At 35.8% G+C, this 21058-nt stretch overlaps 3 protein-coding genes across 9 annotated transcripts; all 3 read right to left on the reverse strand.

Moving 5' to 3' along the window:
• Nucleotides 1-5888: 5888 nt before the first annotated feature.
• Nucleotides 5889-10125, reverse strand: LOC147508362 (translation initiation factor IF3-2, chloroplastic-like). The gene is made up of 8 exons (XM_086600910.1): nt 9728-10125; nt 9586-9645; nt 9457-9509; nt 9233-9288; nt 9093-9126; nt 7315-7387; nt 7135-7227; nt 5889-6254 (listed from the first exon to the last, which is right to left on the reverse strand). The coding sequence occupies exons 1-8, from the start codon at nt 10013-10015 to the stop codon at nt 6084-6086; spliced, it is 828 nt and encodes a 275-aa protein (XP_086457036.1). The 5' UTR covers nt 10016-10125; the 3' UTR covers nt 5889-6083.
• Nucleotides 10126-10160: 35 nt separating this feature from the next.
• MEF29 (Pentatricopeptide repeat (PPR) superfamily protein) lies at nt 10161-12651 on the reverse strand. The gene has a single exon (XM_086600900.1). The coding sequence runs from the start codon at nt 12533-12535 to the stop codon at nt 10199-10201; it is 2337 nt and encodes a 778-aa protein (XP_086457026.1). The 5' UTR covers nt 12536-12651; the 3' UTR covers nt 10161-10198.
• Nucleotides 12652-12738: 87 nt separating this feature from the next.
• Nucleotides 12739-20903, reverse strand: QWRF8 (QWRF motif protein (DUF566)). Of its 7 annotated transcripts, none has more exons than XM_086600906.1 (8): nt 19190-19520; nt 18435-18479; nt 16879-18296; nt 15640-15759; nt 14585-14701; nt 14408-14497; nt 13544-13651; nt 12739-13091 (listed from the first exon to the last, which is right to left on the reverse strand). In XM_086600906.1, the coding sequence occupies exons 3-8, from the start codon at nt 18199-18201 to the stop codon at nt 12993-12995; spliced, it is 1857 nt and encodes a 618-aa protein (XP_086457032.1). In that variant the 5' UTR covers nt 18202-18296; nt 18435-18479; nt 19190-19520; the 3' UTR covers nt 12739-12992. The 7 variants fall into 7 exon arrangements, with proteins under 7 accessions (XP_086457032.1, XP_086457031.1, XP_086457028.1 ...); XM_086600905.1 differs by having other exon boundaries at nt 18435-18517; XM_086600902.1 differs by having other exon boundaries at nt 18435-18800.
• Between the last annotated feature and the right edge of the window lie 155 nt (nt 20904-21058).

Raw genomic sequence — 21058 nt, forward strand, 5'->3', positions numbered from 1 at the left:
TAATACTGTGGGGCGCCTCTATTATTCATGTATTGTTGCCTATTGTTCCCTTGATTACCTTGAAAACCATATTGGTTTTGTTGTGGAGGCATATTCTGTCTCCATGAATTGTTTGAGTTATTCCTAAGATCTGGGTTATAGTTGTTGTTGTTGTTAAAATTATTTTGATAACCCGGTCTTTTGAATGTATTAAAAGCACAAACATCATCAGTACCTTGAGCAACAAACATAGAGCAAACCCGAAGTGTCATGATCTCGTAGTAAGGCAATTTTCACAAAATTGATTGACACTCATTGCTTGTTGAGGTTGATTATTCTTTGAAGGGTTTAAAGTGAATGAATCAAATTTCTTGTTTAAGTTTTCGATTCCTCGTGGTTAAACTAGAAATGGCACCTTCAAGTTTCTCATTAAGTTCATTTTAACCTCATACATACCGGTTTACTAAAACTTATTCCCCATCTACCCGTGCCATGTCCTCATGGTCACTACTATCGCCCAATCCTTAGAACTCTCAAAAAGTTTTGCAAAAAAAGTAGGCTTCATCAGGAGTAAGACTAGTAAATCTTCCTCCATTCATTGATTCAATTAACTGACGGTTCATAGGTGAAAGACCTTTTATAAAGTAATGTACTATATTAAGTATGTCAAAACCATGATGTGGGCAACGGACAAGTAAATCATTAAATCTATCCCATGTTGTATGAAACTCTTCATTAGGTTTTCCTTTGAAGGTTGAAATAGCCAATTGCATGGCTTCAGTTTTACGTAAAGGGTAATATTGTTTCATAAACTTTTGTGATAGTTGCTCCCAAGTAGTTATAGAATTAGAGGGTAGGGATCTATACCAACGTAGTGCGGCATCTTCAAAAGTCAAAGGGAACAACCTTAATCTAGTCTCTTCAGGGGAAAGATGAGGTCCTTTAAAAGTACTTAATATGCTCAAGAACTTACTCAGATGATTATACGGTTCTTCATTTGTTTTTCCATAATATCTTGGCAACATATTAAGAATGGTGGGCTTAATCTCATAATTATTGTTATTGTCGGGCATCACTATGCAGTTTGGTGGTTGAACTGCGATAGGTTGAAACAAGGTGCTAAGATTTCTTTGATCAGCCATGGTGGCTAATGATACTCTCTTTGGTGTATCCTCTAAGTTTACTAGTGGTGTGTGTGTTTCAGAATCAGAATTAGATCCTGAGTTTGATGGTGTGGTCTCCTCCAAAACCAGAATTGGAAGATTGTTACAAGAATTAGCTCTTCCGATTAAAGCGCGTTTGAGGTGAATCACGAAACCAAGTTTTCATGCACTAAATAATAAAGCTATATAAAATAATCTAATATGCAGTTAATTAACTAAATTATATTATCAAACTATATGATGCTAACTATTAATGCTAATTATGAAACCGCTAACAGGGGATTCACGGTAGAAGAGAAGCACTTACTGTTACAGCAAGCAAAACAAGTCCAAAAATTTTGATATTTTTATAGAAGCTACCTGATACGTCCAGAAAGTATCCTGTAAAATTTTAGAGCAATCGGAGCTTGCTAAGTCCCTCTTCTGTACTGTTAAATCCTACAGAGTCCAGTGAAAAAGTTTTCTGCACACACTGTAAACAATCGATTGAATAAATAAGTAAAAGAGCACTAAAAATCACGAAATTTTTACTGGAGTCTCCTGACGTGTCAGGGATGATCCTATAAAAAGTTTGGATTATTTAGAATTTATAGATCCTTCTTCTCGACTGTTCTTCCAGAGACCTTGGTCCTGAAAAGCTGTAGAAACACACTGAAAACAAGCAACTAGTTAAGTGGTCAAAACAGGTCAAACAATACTCAAATTTTTACTGGAAGCTCCTGACTAATCGAGGTTCCTCCTGTAAAAAATTTAGAATTTTTGATAATGTGCAATTAGCTCTGCTCGACTGTTTTTACAGATGCTTGCGTCCTGAAAACTAAAAACGGGGTATTGCAAAGATGATGTTAGTTACCCAAGTAAGACAAGTACTAAAAATTCGAAAAAAATTCCAATAAATTACCGATACTGTACAGATCAACTCTGTAAAATTTCAGAATTTTTTGAAATTTATAAATACGTTTTCTGTACTGTTCTTTTCTGTTTAAACAAACACTAAACTTTATGGAAATACTTTTTACTATGCAAATCTAATTGAATTATGCTAAATTAATCTAATTATGCTAAATATGCAATTTATACTATATGAATTCCTAAATTAAGTATTCTATCACCTAATCAATTTAGAGCGGGCAGCGGCGCCATTGAAAAAGTACGCAACACGTAATTATTTGTGTCGTTGTTTGTGTTACGTATCTTTTGCAAATCTTACTTAGCCTATTATATATATTGATTAGTATAGTGGCTAGCAAGGTATCAATCCTACTCTAAGTAATTAGTTGATAGTAATAGAAATTCCTAATCTAAATTACTCTAATGGATGCAAGTAAAAGATGTGGCTAAGTAATAAGTAATATATGGTTGATTTGATTTGAGATTTAAACTATGTATAAAATAAACTAAATTAAATATATGAATATGAATCAAGAGAGAGAATATATCTTGGGAGAGATGAATCCACCAAAATCATAGAATTAGTCTAACAGATCTACCTATCATGCTTAATATAAATCACCAATAGAAACTCACCATACCTACAAACCTTATGCTCATAACCATGATGATAATATGTGGCTTTCAACGTGCTTTCTATCTTTCCATCAAATACTTCTTCAATCTCCAATGATATCTTCTATCTAACCAAATTGTGCTTTAAGTGGCATTCAATATACAACTCTAGGTGCCATGAAAAATCCACATGTGGCATTAATCATACAACTAATTGAGGTGTCATAAAGAATCCAATTATCACACTAGAACACTAAAAACTAGAAGAAAAGAATCTAGGGTTTGTGGTATTTGGCTCTACATAATCTTGAATTACCCTAAGACCTCCTAACCTCCACGGGGCGTTAGATCAATGGACGAATAAGAAGAAACTCAATGAGGGATTTAAACTAAAACATGATAGAAGAAGAACTAAACTAAAACATACAAAAAAGGCTTCATCTCCCCTCCCAAGAGAAGGGAGATTAGCCCCTCATACTATGCTATGAACACAATATGAAAATGAATAATCTTTATAGCTATTAATGGTGAAAAGGTCTGAACTTTCTTCTCTCTTAATTCTAGATCTAAGATGCAAAAACTAAATTTCCTAGATGATATAAACTGAGGTTTTTGTGCCTTATTTATTGGCTTACATCCTCGTCTGGATAGAGATCCGAATCCTATGTTTATTTGGTGTCAAACTCTCTGTAATCTTTCTAGAAGAAATCCTTACAAAGTTGAATTCGGTTGGGCCAAAGTTGGACGTGGCCCACTTTGTTCTGCAGGCTATTTACCAAGCTGCAGCTTCTGACAGCTTTCAGTTTCCTAGTTCTTGTGAAACTCTGACTTCTTTTCCATATTGATCTTCTCTTTCTATGAAGTCAAAATTAAGGCTTTGAGATCAGATTGAAGACTCTTCTTACTCAATTATTATCCTCTTTTAGAGTCCCATTAGGCTTGGCACTTATGGAGACAAATATGACATATTTGCCCTAGGCCTTTAACTGTAATTCCCAGTGACTCCTTTTTGACTTGTTTGACTTCTTTTCCCTCCATATTTCATATTTAGGTTCTTTGACCTGCAAAAACTCAAATTGCATCATATTAGAATATCTAAATATAAAATGGAGACTAACATACACATAATTGGGATTATAAATCATTACTTTTGAGCACTTATCACAACCCCCAACTAGCATTTTGCTAAACAAGAAATATGTGGTATACTAAAATGTTCAAACCAACAATACTAAAAAATAATAAACTATATATATCTACATCAATGCATTTTACCATATGCAACAAGGCCTTAAACCTTTAATTTAAAAAATTTATAACCTTAGGGTTTTCATGTTATACCCACAAAATCAATTTTACATATGAACTATGGTGAAATCTATAAAAAACAACTTTTCAGGTTAAAATGTCTAAATCAAAAAATTATTACTTATCATACCCAATCATAAAACATTAGGCTAAGGTTCTATTCTTAAAGATAGAAAAGACCGACTAATCATCCTAACTAGAAATTATTCATTTTTAACCATTTTGATTCCTTTCTTTTCCAAGCAACGGAATTTCTACCTTTTTTTTTTTTTTTTTTGACTTCAAATCTCACCATTTCATACACTCACAAGAAAAAATAAGTTTTCTATTTTACCTCCATATGTAGGGAAATGAGTAAAAAAAATAGAACATCCCACACATTTTAGTAAGACGGAAATTTGCAAATATATAAATAAAGTCTCATGGAAAGAATGTCAATCACATTTGGGCCTTCGGGTCCTTCACTTTAGCATCCTTAACCTATTCTAACATATCATACTTTTAGTGATAAGTCCTCTTAAATGGTTTTGGACTCCAAAGAAATGAAAAGATTCAAAAATTTTGAGAATATACTAAAAAGACTTTGTGCTTTTGACCTTCTTGGAAATTTTCTTCAACACTTAACCTCTATCACTACTTTTGCTCAATTATTTATATTTCTTTTTTTTTTTTTTTTTTTTTTTTTTTGGAGCAAAAAGAATGATTTTCTTCATTTGACTTTAGTAAAATTTCCTTCAAAAATCTTCTTCGTTCTAGCTTTCTCTTTAGTCTTTAGAAATCCTCAGAAATATGGATAAGGCTAATAATATGGGGTGCGGTATTGGAAGTCTGCTAAAATAATTGGGGTAGAGGGCAGTTTGAAGATTTTTTAAGCAATTAGTTATGTGGTAGTTGAACTTTTCTAATCTCAGGGGTGCGACTGCCCCCACCCCCCCCTTATATCCATCTTTGGTCAGAATAGGGGCAAAGCTTTAGTTCTTTGTCCTTCATAAATTTTCTGTTATACTGAAAAGGTTGCTGCTGTTTGTTCTTTCTGGTGTTCGACTTCTACAGCTATTAAGGGTTAATTTAATTTAAACATATGCTTAGTGTTAGACCAACCAAAAAAGGACACATATTACATGACTTCATGCATCATCAACAGAATTTTAGAGCTTGAAGTCAACCACCACCGATGTAAAGACACCACCACCTTTCAGAAAGAAAAGTTAAACCCAATGGTTGTCAATCAAATCAACTGCACCTTTGTTGATTGGGCTTCTCGTTCATATGAAAAAGTGAAAAACATAGCAAACTCTGCTTAAACTATCCTCACAGCCCACCCCAAGCAACCATTTATGTTTAGGGAGGGGTTCTAGGGACATATTTTATCTTGACACGTAAACAAACTCAAAATCGTTAGGACATTTATAAGTTTTGGATTAGGCTAATTTTTTGTAAATATAATCTCATTACTATTCTAAACATTGGTCACAAATAATCAAAAAAATCAAAAATTTCTAAACTTGCCAAATATAGTATAAAAAATGGTGAAAATAAATGGTCTACAATTAGCCAAATTTTGTAAATTGTTAACTACATTTGGCAAGTTTGAAATTTTTTGATTATTTGTGACAATGTTTAGAATAGTTAGGAGATCATATCTACAAAAAATTACCCTAATCCAAAACTTATAAATATCCTAACGATTTTGAGTTTGTTTACGTGTCAAGATAAAATATATCCCTATAACCCCTCCCTTATGTTTATATAAAAATGACAATAGTTCACATAATCGGAGACCTCATATGTTAGACAAGAATCAGTTTTTGTCCCCAGCATGTGTTGAAGGTTTGATAAATATTCAACAACGAAAATCATTTCCATGCTTGGGTATGTTCCAGACTTCCAGTGTAGCAATCCAACACAGATTGTTCTCCCAACACAGATGAATGAGTAATTAGAGGTACAATAAGTGGGCACTCTTGAGTCTTGACTATTGATTTTGAAAGCACTGCTTCTGTTACAGTTATCCCGATATTACATTGCATCACAATAATTCTATACACAGATTGCTTAATCTCTACCCTATCAGGTATTTTTAAAATAAGAACAAAAAAACATCATACAACAAATAAGGCTGAGAGGTCAGACATTAGCTGAGACTTCATCTTCTACTTTTTTTTCTAAGGCTTCATCTGTTACTGATTTTTCCTTTCTTTTTGGCTGTTCTTGAATTCTTTGTTGAATTGCTTTATTTGGAAGTAAAACAAGGAAAATGTTCCTTTCTCTGAAGTTCTTAGCCTCCTCAGTGCCAAGCTGAAAAAGCCAAAAACAAAATTACATATTTCCTGAAGAATAAAATATATAAAAAAGCACATGCAATGGTTTGCCGATACATGAATAGGATTAGTAGGTGAGCAGCTGTTGAAACCATAATCTGTACAGCTCATGTCTAATGAAAGATTAATAAAGGCCCTCTAACTACCATGGAGAAAATATCAGACAACCAATTAATTTGACGGGAGGTCGGAGTACTGCAGTTTAACATCTTAGAGAATATGGACTCTAGAAAACACTAAAATGATCCAGCAATCTGAACAGCATCCACACCAAAAGTTTTATCTAGAATATATGTTGAGTACTATGACTGAACATTTGAGGAAACGTCAAGCCAAACTTTTGTGGCTTTACCAGAATGTGTGTCCTTACATTCACATATCTACTGTAACCATCACAGTAAAAGGAAGGATTTAGATTAAACTAATGTTTCTTGTTTGGATGTAGCCCAATGGTTTTCCCACATAAATTTGCCTGTGATGGTTCCTGTCCTTACTGATTCTCGGCACAGTGTTCCTATCTCGATCTATATCAAATCTTATGATGTGGTTGGAATTTCAAAACGGAGCATATGCAAAAATACAAGCCATGTGGATCACACTGAAAAAAAAAATATTTTCATTCATCCTTATTTCTTGAGAAAGTGAAAAACGCATCGATAAATTACAGGCAACGCATCGATAAATTTTCTTTCAATTTTTCTTTACTATTATTTTTGTAGTATGTCAAATAGTATATACCAACTAGCATATACAAAAATAATGTCACACATTAAAATCACCACATCAGTCTTCACTCTTTAGCTATAATTGCTGACATGCCTGCATTTTACATTTACTGGGGGAAAGACTTTGCATACCTCTCCTATGTCATTCTGAAAACGCTTGATGAGCTCAATAGCTATATTTCTGAACTCATTTTCACGCCCTTTTAATTGTACTATTACCTTCACCTGCAGAAATTGACTAAGAACTTAATCTGGTATCACGAAAGCAGAGTAGTTTTAATTTACATCATGAAGTATGAGAGTTTTAAGAACCTTGTCTCCGTCATTAAGAAACTTTTGAGCAGCTTTTAACCGCACAGTATAGTCATGAACGTCAATGTTGTACCTGAAAAAGATATAAACAGATACAGGACCATATTATATTCCTATAGTTATGGAGAACAAGATACCAAAATGGCATGCAAGTTTCTAAATCAAATAATAGTAGTTTACTTGCACATGTCTCACACAGGTTCCTGACGCTGGTTGTATATGAATAGTGTGCAATAACTAAAATTCTAATTGTTATATGTTTATCATATTTTTTGTTCTTAAAAATAATAGTGTGAAAATAATTGGTAAGAGTGGGTTATGGTCTTATAGACACAATAAGGGGATTTTTCGATTGAGCAGAAATTTGACAGCAGATTGAAGAACACTATGCTATTGCAATTTAAGCATTGGTCATTACTCGTTAATCTAGTAGAGATGTGTCAAGTGAAAGACATCCTACACTACCACAAGAATACAAACTTTGACAGAGCATGTAAGACCAACATTCTTCTATCAGTAAAAAAAACACTGCTGACAGTACCTACAAGATTATTTAAATTGGTAAGACTACTTGACTTGATGTGGCCAAACAAAATTATTTTGCTTTTGAGGCTACATGTAGAGGACACGATCATAAGTGGTGCCACGGTCATTCCATTTAGTTATTTGCTTTACATGTTATTCTTTTTGATAACTTTTAAAATGTGTGTAAATATTTAATTGCAAACTTTCTAAACACAAAAAAAAAAACTTGCTTCAGTTTGTATCTCACACTTTCCTTTCCCAATAACTTTTATTAAGAATGAAAAAAGGAAGCATAGATGCTGTTATTTTGATCCGTCAGCCATGTAAAACAACAAGCACGTCACACCTTCCTATTAAAATGTAGGTAATCATAACTATTCTGCTTGTATACTATCAAAATGATGAGTTTCACGCTTGCACCACATAAAGCAGACTGACAATTTTATTATCTCCAGGTATTGTTTAAATTTGCATTATGGAGTTTAGTGCCTCAGTTCAGTCTCTCATCCTTGCTTCACCTTTTCTTGTTCCAAATTTCTAACTGATAACTTAAGGATGACAAGGATTACTGTTATGGAATCGTGATGTGATCCCACGATCTACCAGTCTTTCCTCTTTGACACTCTTATCATAGTCATCTGTTAATCTTGTTACTTCACCAGTTCTAAATTTTAAGCACGTCCGTTTCTAAAATTCCAATAAATTTCATCTTTCTGATCGATTCGATTGTGCTTCTTTTGTAATATCATATTTGCATATAGGTTATGTTAGGGAACCTCTAATATTCTTCATTTAATTAGTCATTCCAAGTGATGCATCTCATTTACGAGACAGTATGTTCGGAGACCATGTAAAAGGTTAAGAATATTACGCTAAAAGGGTAGCATTGGAGTTCAAATGAAATATAACATCCTACAGGTAACACCTTTGATCCAACACGATCAGGGCTCTTTAATTACTATTTCATTTGTCAGATTCTAAATACCATGAACATTTATGGTCGGTGGCTTTGCAGACAATGTCCAAGGCATGAAAGAAATTCAGACTGGCAGCTGCATGTTTCAGAAAATGCTAGCCGACAAGAAAAATCCCATTTGAAGATCGAAACACTGTGTTTCTATGATTTATTCCCAATATAGACTAATCTAACACATAATGTTAAAGTATTAGAGCTTGAACCAAGAAAAATGAAAAAAAAAAAAAAAAAAAAAACAAGATAATTCAAATGTATTACTAACAACAGAGACTCATACCCCATTTTGAGCTCTTTCATATCCATACGACTGGCTGCAAATACATACAACTAAGGTCAGCACCTTAAAGAAAAATTATACACCTGAACCAGTGGAAGTGAAGTACGCCAATATGTGATATCAGGAGAAAAGAAATTTACCAGAACTTTTCTTCTGTTGTTCTTTCTTCTTTTTCTGTTGTTCATACTTATATTTGCTGCAAGTATTGGGAAAACTAGCATCAATACTTAACAGAGAATTCAGAATACAAGGACCATAAACAAACGAGTTCTTCTTAATTTATGTACAAAGAATAATATGCTTGCCCTGCAGCTCGTATTTTCTATTTGTTTGATTAAGTAGAGATTAAAAAAAAAAAACATACTTGTAATCCATTATCTTGACAACTGGAGGATCAGCATCTGGAGATAATATGACCTGGAAAATAAGACGTGGTAAGAAATAGGCTTAAAGAATGATATTACAACAGAAAAGGTGAGCAAAGAATACGTACTAGATCAAGTTCCGCTTCTTCTGCCATTCGAATGGCTTCACCTTTTGAGACCACCCCAACCTAATAATAATAATAAAAAAAAAAATGAACTTTACAAGAAAAGAAAACATAACAAGGAAAGAGAAAAAAGTAAAAAACTAACCATATTTTGCTGTGCATCAATAAGCCTGACGGAAGGTGACCTGATAGTAGAAACATCGACAGCGGGGTCAGCCTCGGCGGGCTCATTCCTTTTTCTAGAAGAATCTCTGGACCTGTTAAAACTCGGACGACCATACCGAGCTGTTATCAGACTCAACGACTCACTTTTATATCCTTTACTGTTACTACTAGACCACGAGAGAGAAGAAGCAAATGAACTTGTAGGCTTCTTTTGAGACACGAGTTTGAATGGAGGTGAGAGATTACTACTGCTTGTTAAACCAGCCATGAATCACCACAAGCTTTTATTATGTGGCTCGGTCTACAAACTACAAAAACACTGGGCTTATCTTCTATTATTCCACTTGCCACTTTCGACCAGTAGTTTTATTATTATTTTGATTCCGTTTGAAATATCACGATACATCACGGCATTTTGTACTTCCAATTCTCACCCCATAAAAGATCAAGCTCACCAAAAGTCCCCACAAGAACAGATGCCATCTTTAAAATGATGGAACCTATTGGCATCTCGAACTACAATCACTCTCTCTGTAATCTTGGATATGAATTTTGTGGCATTGTGGCAATCTAAACAAACTCTAAGATTTTTTATGATCCTAATCTCAGTCTCAGGTTTGGTATTAATGAGGGCAAATGCAATAGCTAATTTCTCACTGTGAACATTCACCATTTGCTCCTTCTCTTCCTCCTCCACATCATGGAATGCCATCTCTGTCTCTGCCTTAAATCCTGCCTCCCTCATTTTTGCCGTCAACTTCTCTAACTCCGCGTAGATTGCCACTGATTGTGGGTTTGACTTATCCCCAGATGTAAAGATGTACAGGGTCTCACCGAGCTCAATAAGGGTGCATCCTGGTGTCTTTACCAATTTTTTCTTCCGAACTGTTTGTCTTACTACTGCAGCCGCTGGATAATTCTGATCAGCTGAGTATATGTTAGAGAGTAGAACATGGTAGCCCACATTATCTGTGTCTAATTTAAACAGGTGATCAGAAGCCACCTGTGCTAGGTGCTTGTTTTTGTGTATCATACAAGCACCCAGCAATGCTCCCCATTCAGCAGGACCAGGATCAACAGGCATCTCATTTATAAACTGTAAGGCTTTCTCTAGCTTACCAGCTCGTCCGAGGAGATCAACCATGCAGGCATACTGTTCAGGTCTTGCTTGAATTCCATAATGAGCCATTGATTGATATATCTTCTCTCCCTCACTGACCAAGCCAGCATGGCTGCAAGCATACAAGACCGAAAGAAATGTAACCCCAGTTGGGAACAGCCCTGAATGTAACATTTTCTCATAAATACCGAGAGCTTCACGGCCAAGTCCATGGAGGCCATACCCACATATCATCGCATTCCAAGAGACCACATTCTTTTCTGGCATGCTGTCGAATAAATCTTGCGCCTCCTTGATGCTCCCACATTTTGCGTACATGTCAACCAAAGCCGTCGAGACGAAAATATTAGACTGAAAATTTTCCCTAACAACCAACTCGTGAACCCATTTCCCAAATCTGAGAGCGCCAAGTTGAGCACAAGCTGAAAGAATACTAGTAACTGTAACCGGATTTGGTTTAACTTCTGAATTCTGCATTTGTTTGAAGAGAGCAATCGCCTTTTCGGTTAATCCATTTTGAGCATAGCAAGAAATCATGGCGTTCCAAGACACCAAATTTTCCTCCGGAGCTCCTTCAAAAAGTTGTCTTGCAGATTCAATCTCATTTAATCGACTATAAACAGTTATCAATGCAGTACAAACCGAAGTATTAAAATCGATACCAGTTTTTACACTAAATCCATGAATGCAACGCGAAAGATTCAAATTCCCGAAGGGACAAAATACTGGGATCAAGCCTACAACCGTGCTCGAATTCACTACCCCGCCAGAAGCAACCAATTTCCTAAACATCTCAACCGCACAATCCATCTCACCGTTGCTAGAATACCCAGAAATCATAGCATTCCAAGAAACCAAATCAGGTCTACTAATCTGTTCAAACAAGAATCTAGCACTATCAATATCCCTACATTTAGAATACAAAGAAACCAAACCTGTCAAAACAAACCCATCATCATGAAACCCTCTCTTCATCGCCATACACTGTATCTTCATCCCTATCTTCAACTCTTGCAACTCCGCGACCGCAGGTAGAACATTACTCAATGTACTAGAATCAAACTTATTTCCTCTACCACTCATCTCTTCGAAAACCTTTATCGACTCATCAAAACACCCATTCTTCACTAACCCAGAAATCATAGTATTCCAAGAAACAGTATCTGGACTACTCATTCTATCAAACACTTTACGCGCAATCCAAACATGCGAAAACTTCAAATAAAAACTCATAACAGCTGACCCAACAAACACATCTCTCTCAAACCCATCCACGATCGAATGGGCATGAAGCATTTTCCCAACTCTATCACACTTCAATGCCGAAGCGGAAGAAATGATAAACGCGTATGTAAAATTATCAGGAGTTAAATGAGTGTTATGAATTCGAAGATGAGTATAATAAGAAATGGATAAAGAAGGTGATTTATTACGAGAATGACCTCGAATGAGTACATTGTATAGGAATAAGTCTGGTTTTGAGACTGTGGAAAAGAGAAGACGAGCTTGGTTTATTAAACCAAAGTCTGAGAGTTTGTCAGCTAGTTTGGTGACAGTTACAAGGTCGTTATGAAGACCTTTGATGATTATGTGAGCATGGATTTGGGTTAACTGTTTGGGGTTCGATGAGTTGGTTATGAGGTTGAGGAAAATGCTTTTGCTCTTCATTTTTTTTTTTGAGGAAGAAGAAAATGGAGAAGGCGGGAAAAGAGGTATATATATATATATATATAGTCACAAAATGCCGATATGTTTGCGAAATTTCGATAGAAATATCGGCATCTATCATTTTCTATAGAAGCAGAGAGATTTATACTAATGTAGATATTTGGTGGTGGCATTTTGTTTTGGGTACATGAAGGAAGAAATACTGAAGAGTTGAACCTTTGCTTTTGCTTGCATTTCCCATTAATTGATTCTTTTACATTTTCTTTTCATTTCAAAGATACAAAAAAATTACATGGGGAGAGCTCAAAAGCCCTTTCTCAAAAAGAAAAAATTATCAAGTGGAAACAAGTAAAATTTGCCGACAACGGTTAGACAGACAGACGCAATTTACACTCGGCGAAGCCGTTCCTCCTAGGAAGAAGAGCCGTAAAAAGTTGTTAGCAATCCGCCCTGAGATTTATGCTGGCGTTTGAATGAAAGGAATTGACTGATTCCCCCTTTTTAAAGGTTGTTTCAGTTGAATCAGATGGGTTCTCAGGCTATTTTCCTCTACCTGCTTTACACAAAAAACACCAATTAGGTCAAGAATCATTCCTGGACTCAATATTCCCATGCGCTGAGTTATGACTTCGTGGCCATTAACTGTCTTTTAGCCTCATCCGATCTATTGGCTTCTATAGCTAATATTTAAGACCAACCAATTATAACCCAATTAGTAATGTCGTGTTAGTAAAGAGAAACGATAGATGAAGAGGGGATTGTGACATTCAGATGTTTATGCATTCTCACAAATCCTGAGAACACCCAACAGTTTTAATCTCCACCGTCAAGATAGAAACAGGGTTTGCCATGTATAACAGTTTTCCTTGGTAGAGTTGGACCAACCACATGACACTTAATATGGTCAGCGAGCTTGATATCCTAATCAACCTGGAGTAACACCTTAATTTTTATTGTTTATGTACATGTGCGCATGCCTAAAACCAAATAATACTGTTATGTAATTACCTGCATCGCTGCTGCCGAAGCCAATAGATCTCGACATTCATCAACCATGGCTCTCTCTTGCGCGATTACATCAGCAAGCTCTGTAACAAGAGAATTGGTCCCTTGCACCTGTTATAAATCAACTACTTACGTCAGATTGTAAAATCAAAGCATTACTAGTTGACATAACAAACCAAACCAGCAAGTTCCAAATTTCACAGTAGCCGAGTACAAAGGAATATCTTTTCCCTTCTCTTTTTTATTAGTAAAGATATGCATTATATCACAAAACAAAAGAAAAAGTGGTATGACGATATATACATTATACACTGACGGTGGACAAAAACTGGATCAGCGCAAGTGTACAAAATGAAAGTGAACTGAAAATCACAACAAAAATTGGTGTGAGTATATGGTGGTCATATGTAGGATTATTTGCATTTGGATATTTATCATTAATATCAAGCATTGTCCATGTTTTGGGTTTGCAAATTGCCTTTTCAGACCGCTTGTACTTGTATTACAACACCAGCCCACATACCTGTGTCATTGTCACCTTTAGTTTTTGTCTAACCAGCCAGAAACATTTTTAAGCATTAAACCAGATAATGCCGTGACTTGATGACTAAAAGCCCTATTGCAGATGCTCTTAGTTTATATTTTTCAGCTCAAAAGAAAACCATGAAAGACACACACTCCACATTTGAACAAGCCAGTTTACATAGAATTAGCTTCTATTTATGAGCACAAATTATGAATAATCACTTTAGTTATCCATACTAATGCAGGCTAATTGCCAACACCATAAAGACACACAACAAGACCTGAAATATAAATTTTTATATAGCATGTGGGATAAAAGAAACATTATCACAATAGTCTCACCCTCGATAGTAAGGAATGTGTGGAGGAACACATTGCTTGCATCACATCAGCAGCTGAGCAAACAGCATTGTTCAATGAGACGATATCTGCCTGTTAAGGGTATAGATTTATTATAGGCTCCAGAAACTATTTAACAAACAATTCAATTTTTTAGAAAATAAAAGAAAACATGCATACCTTTGCTCCTCCAGTAATTGGAAGGCGCAGAGTACAAGCCTCCAAAGATTCAATAGCTGCAGACAACGAGCAAGAGTGGTCTCCTTCCAGTAAAGCCCAATCTTCAAGGTAGACCATCTAATAACAAGTATAAAAGTATATAGTTTTAGAATAAGAAGTCCATTAAACATTTGAATTTAATGAGATAAGTTAACGCAAGAAAAGTTCGAAAAAGAAAAGAGCAAAACCCAAAATGCCTTGTGTATTTTCACATTTTCAGAGGACTTACAGTGCGGATCTGAAATATTAGTAATCCAAGTTGGACATAGCAACACCAAAATCACAATTTCTAACAAGTTTCTATCCCTAAGCACCAGAGGCTTCCCATTTTCCCTTTCCCCCCCCCCCCCCTTTTTTTTTTCTGATATAAAAACTAGACGGCACTACTTTTAAAACCAGAAGTCACAACTTCCGCTGCTTAAAAAAACAGGGGAAAAATGTGTCTTTTGAAGCTAAAAGGCAACACTTCTGCCCTTTGAAACCAGAAGGCACAACTTGCACGTCTTCAACTGTTACTATAATTTGAAGAAAAATGGTAAGGAAAATAGCAATAGGAATAAGAATTCCTAAAATAGTACCACCACTGGGGATGAAAAATTACTATAGTTCTTGCTATTATAGAAATAGCAATTTTTTATAGTAACCCGACAGTGATGCTCTTACGAGTTTAATTATGTGTGATTCTCACCACGGTGCAATTGCTTATCACATGCTACATCTTTTTTTTATAATAAGTGCTACATCTAATATGTGCTCGATGTGCACAGCTCTTTGCATATATATGATTGACAACAAGAATGGTGGAGATTTTAGAAATTGGCAACATGGAAACAGCTATTTAGGAGCTTCCAGTTTTCTTCTCTTCATTGTCTTTGTTGCGAAATAAAATCTAAATGGAAAAATAGACCCTGGGACCTTGTTCTTTCCAAAATTCAAACATAACATATACAGGCACCAAGAGCAAAGGTGGAAAGGAAGTTCACAATGAAAACACAAGGGTGTTAAAAAGACCTTACTTGCTCATTCAGCATTAAGCCCAGCTTCAGCTCTTGTCTTACTTGCTGGAGTTCGATCCTTCCAATTGTGACAGAGCCCCACAATTCGGAAATAGTATTCCAGACATTGTACAACGTGTTCTGCATAGCACAATAGAGTTTGAAACAATCAGAACTTAACATACTGGACCTGTCGAGCTATTTCAACTCCAAAGAGTAAATGATGCATACACGAAGAAAGGAACTAGTATAGTAGATTACCAACTTCCTTTATGGAAAACTTTAAAAAAAAAATGGGTTTTCCCCATCTGTATATTGCAGTTAAACTGAATTTCTATATTTTACCTTTCAACTCTCCAGTCAATAAAACAAATCTGGAGAACATGATCATGTTCAAGAAAATGATGATCAAAATATGCATTTATTTCCACTTATTCAGTTTTAATAATCTATGTATAAGACAACGTCCGTTTAATGTGCATCTCTTATTTAATTGCCTATTGAGTATTTCTAGGTACTGTCATAAATTCATAACCAGACTACTATCTATATTTCAATGCATGCAAAGGACGGTAAATCTTGTTGTCCATAGGACTCCCAAGATAAAATTCTGCAAGTGGAAAACCTTGCAAGTCAGTCGAAAGTTCTTGCTGACAGACTACAATTTGTGAAATTATTAACAGTTTTCAAACAGAGAACATCTTTGTAACTGGTCCACATTTAAATCACGGTGTAGATGAAACCCCAACCATATCCAGGGATGGAGAGCAAAAAACAAAAGTAACAAAGTCATACTGATAGCACATGGGACCGCAGAACTTGGCCTAAGGGTTTCCCGGCAAGTCTAATTTATGTCTAAAACGCCCTTATTTTTAAATTCCTATTTATACCCAAGAAAAATTTATCGTATTGCCACGATAGACGTTGTGCCTATTTTTAAATTCCTATTTATACCCGAGAAATATTTATTGTATTGCCACGGTAGACTGTTGTGCCTCAAGGCATTAATAACTTTACTCAAGTATACAGGCCAGAGGTTTACACAATAAGATAATAGAATGGAACAGACCATCAGGATGACTTGGTCGAGTTAGATCTATTCTCACTGATGAAGTTCTCTTAGGTGAAAGAGAGCCTACTAACCCAATTCAAACTTTTCAATTTATGCATGGAAGACAAAGGATACCAATTACCAGAAATGAAAATTGAAACGTTTCAGGCAATAGACTCAATTATCACCATACAAAAAAATAAACAAACCTCTGATGTTATTCTTTGACTTGTTAATGCAACATATGCTTGGGCATTAGTAAAGCGCCATTGCAGATAACCATTGTAGAGTAGCCTGAGCTGATGAGCATCTTCTATGTGATTTGCTCCCTTCTTCCCTCTTCTATAATCAGTGATGAAGCTGAGAACCGATGATGAACTACTGGACTGAGTTGTCGTGGAACCTCCAGATGGAAATGGAGCAGAAGGCCTAGTACGGGATGGACTCCGAGTACCTCTAGTGGAAGAGGATGATGGCAATGTTGTCCTACTTGGTGATGCAGGACGAGAAGAATGAGATCCAGGGACCGGTAGTGACTGGAATTTGGTCCGAGTGGTTGATGCTGCCCTTTCCGCAACACTATATGAAGAAAACTTGTGGAGTCCAGATGATTGTAAAGCATCTTCAGTTGCAAACAATCCATGCTGCACTCCTGCACTTTCATCAAAAGATAACCGGCTCGCTAACTCACTATGAGCCTTTTGTAAGCCTCTGCCTGAACCATCAGCTACCGGTGATCTCCTTAGAGGAGAAACACCTCTGCCTATAAGTGGTGAAGAAAAAGCCTTGCCTGTCTTATCTGTATGGTTTACACTCATTGTTGAAGGGCTGGTGGACACCTTGCCACCCATTCGACTTGGCCATAGATGCTGATCTATCATTCGTCCGTGTGAATTATCAACAGGTTTGGAATTCTCTGACTGATCAGCTGCATTCCTTCCTCTAAGAGGAGTCCTCTTCCTCTCTGGTGTCCCTTTCCTCTGAACATTAGGCGTTTCCACCTGTCTATGTGCAAAATTGGATGAAGGCTTCAGTGTGTGATCCAACGGTGAATGGCTAGCCGGTTTTTCTTTCCTAGTAACAGGAAGCGAGAAAGTGTCCGATTGAAAAGACACGCATAGGCTCCTCACTGTCACGGAGGGCCACAAGCCTTCTGAATTCCGACCACCTGGTAACCGTTTAGAATTAGTTTGCATCTCTAGAGATGCATCATTTACAGGCGTCGCTGGTGCTGGTGGAGAAGGTGGTGTCGAGGGACGCCTCCTTTCAGCTGATTGGGCTCTTTTGGTATATGAAGGGGTAGTAGAAGGTACTGTTCTTGTGACACTAGGAGATTGACTTCTTCTAGGGGCAACAGGCGTGGAAAGGGAAGAAGAAGTGACTCCGGTCTTATACCTAGACTGCACATCTCTTGTTGTCTTGGGCCTTCGAACAATTGTGACATTTTTCTCCGAGGAACCAAGGGGCAGTCTCCCAACCTCTTCCGTTACTTGTTTAAATGGTATCTGCTCTGCTCTACAAACATCCATCATGACCCTCAAATTGAAAGCACATTGAAATATTCTTCAAATAATTCTCCACACATGACAGGCTCTCAAGTACCCCTTTTCCAGGGAATCACAAAATTCTGCCACAGAACAAGAACAGTTGTAATAAAGTAAAGGTACAAGGAATTAGAAAAATAAAATAAATAAAGCACTTTAAGAAGGAACAAAGAACAACCCAGATCTGCTAGAAAGTAAAACTCAACTACAAATGTACTTACTGCATTGTCATAACAACCCCAAATTCAACCAGATCAAGCCATGGACTGATGCCAAAACATTCCAAGGAATCAAAACAAACACTCTAGGTCATTGCATTACAGAAAAAGAAGCAGTAAAACAGTTAGCCTTTGGTAAATGTGAAGGAACAGAGAAGTTGGGGTGTGTAAAAATGGATGATGAGAGTGATAGTGGTGATGGGTATTCTTTATTTTCCTTTCTTTTTATTTGCACTGTTTAGTCACTCTCACGAGTATGCCATGCCATGCCATGGTCGGACTGGCTGTAAAATGGATTGTACTTTAAAACACTCTGTCTGTCTTTACCTTTTTCCCCTTTCCTTTTTCTCATAAATAAAAAAGAATTGTCTGAAAATGATATCAACTCCACCCCACAAAACAAGTCAGTACTAAAAACAAACTCAATTTAATAACAATAAAAAAATATTACTTTTTTTTTCCACATTTATGTAAAAAAAAATGTAAAGAAAGAAAGAAGAAGCAAGTTTCTAGCTATGGGCTAGTTTGTTTATGGTTTTGAGGAGGAAACTAAGAAAGATCGAGATCATTGTCCATCCTATAAACACATACTACTTATTCATTAATATTTTTTCTATTTTGACTAATTTAAACGGAACAAAGATCTAAAAACAAGACTTAACCTGCAAAAGATTATAAATTTCCTCGATTACAGTGTAACTAAACCAAAAAAAACATAAACTATAACTTTAATCTCTCAAAAAAAGATCAAATTTTACCTCAAAAATCTTCAACTGCAAGGAAAAGAGATGGCTGAAAACTGTTTGAATGGATGGAAAGAGGAAGGAAACGCCGCTTTTTCCGGAGAGAGACACAAGAAGAAGAAGAAGAAGAAGAAGAAGAAGAGTGATTTGCGGAGGGAGAGAAAGTGGAAACGGTTTTTCAGTTATAAAGAAAGGTAGACGTTATTTTCGCGCCATTTATACGTTGTTAATTATAGATTAGAGATAATGACTATTTTCTAATCCTTTTTTCATATGACTGTATTACCCTTTTAGCTTCTTTGTTTTACATTAATAGTAACGAGAGGATTTTGTGGTTACGTAGATGTGGCTAAGAATATGGGAGAAAATTACAACGGGGAATAAGATTGTGGGGTATGTTCTTTATGGACGGAAAAAAATAAGAAAAATAAAATATGAAGTTCACGGTAAATGTCAAAACTCAATACAATGTTTTGGGACCATAGTTTGGATTTTGACTACTCTTCCGAACAAAATTTGGAATTTGTACCTTGCAACTCTTGGAAATATTTGATGGAATTCCGAGAGATTCTGTTCAAAATCACAAACTATTTTTATGTTTGAGACAACTAATCATTTTCAATTTGCATATAACATGTGATGAATTTAAAATTAAAACTTTAGGAACAAACCTCACTTCTAGCATGCCATTTTTGAAATAGTTAATTTGAAAGCAGCCCTTTTTTTTAACACTGTTATTTAAATTGTTTCTCACTATACAAAGGACCTTAATATAATATGTTTGAACGAAAAATGAATTGAATCCCCAATGAAGCATCTCTGCGCCAACATGCAAAATTTGAGATCTGTGGGGTTTCAAATTGGCTGTTGCAACTTGCAAACTTGCAATCCCATTAGCCACAAATATAAACTGGGCCCTGTTATTGTAAGACCAAAGAGTAGTACAGAATACAGATATAAGAACCTATTGCATTTATTCAAGTTATTACTGTTTTAGGTACACTTTTATGTACAAAAGGACTTCATTCACGCGGAATAGCACCTGGGTAATTCCTCAGCGAATAATTGTTTTTCCGGGCATACAACAACCTTTCTCTATGTTCTCATGAATAGTATTAAGGCCAGCAATGTTGTTGCATGGTAATTAACTATGTTCAGTGATTTTGGGACATTTTCGAATTTCTTCCAGAGTGATGAAAACTTTTTAAACTGTGTTGCGAACCGCCTAGTTAGCTGATTAGTTGCTAAAGTAGGAGGATAATGATGTTATACTTACTAGTAACAACTATCTTACTCCATAAGCTTAAAGTTGATGGAGTTGTTGGAGTTTAGTTGAACTGAATTTCGATCATTTAATGACGGCATGATCATGCCCTGCACCTAATATACTTATGGACACTTGTGGTCCAATTTCAGAATATACAATACCGCAGGTTTATTTGTATATATCAACAATTGCCTAATGATTAATTTTGTTTTATCTTTTTTAACTCATAACATTGATACCATCTATTGAAAGTTTGTTAAAACCAAAAAGAAAAAGGGTAAAAAAAAAAAACTTACGTCGCAGGAGAATGAGGCCAGTGCTTGCTGTATTGGGTGTCTGCTGGACATCGAATTTCAACCGGAGGACAAGTGAAAATAAAATTTGATAATTACATGGCAACTAACAAGAGGAAATACAATCATCAAATATAATTGCATATAGTGATATATGTTGATTAAGACAAGGGAATTTCCTCGTAATCTAAGCTATATGGAAGAAAAAGCCCAAGATACTTAAACCATACGAAAGTATATTGTGAAGAGTATACTGTCTGCTTAAGAAGTTCTACGCGTGTAAGATAAACTTTTTATGATATCAAAGCTAATAGCTAACAATTG

Source organism: Coptis chinensis, chromosome 3, assembly GCF_015680905.1.
Source record: "Coptis chinensis isolate HL-2020 chromosome 3, ASM1568090v1, whole genome shotgun sequence".
In the NCBI taxonomy this organism is placed as follows: Eukaryota; Viridiplantae; Streptophyta; class Magnoliopsida; order Ranunculales; family Ranunculaceae; genus Coptis; species Coptis chinensis.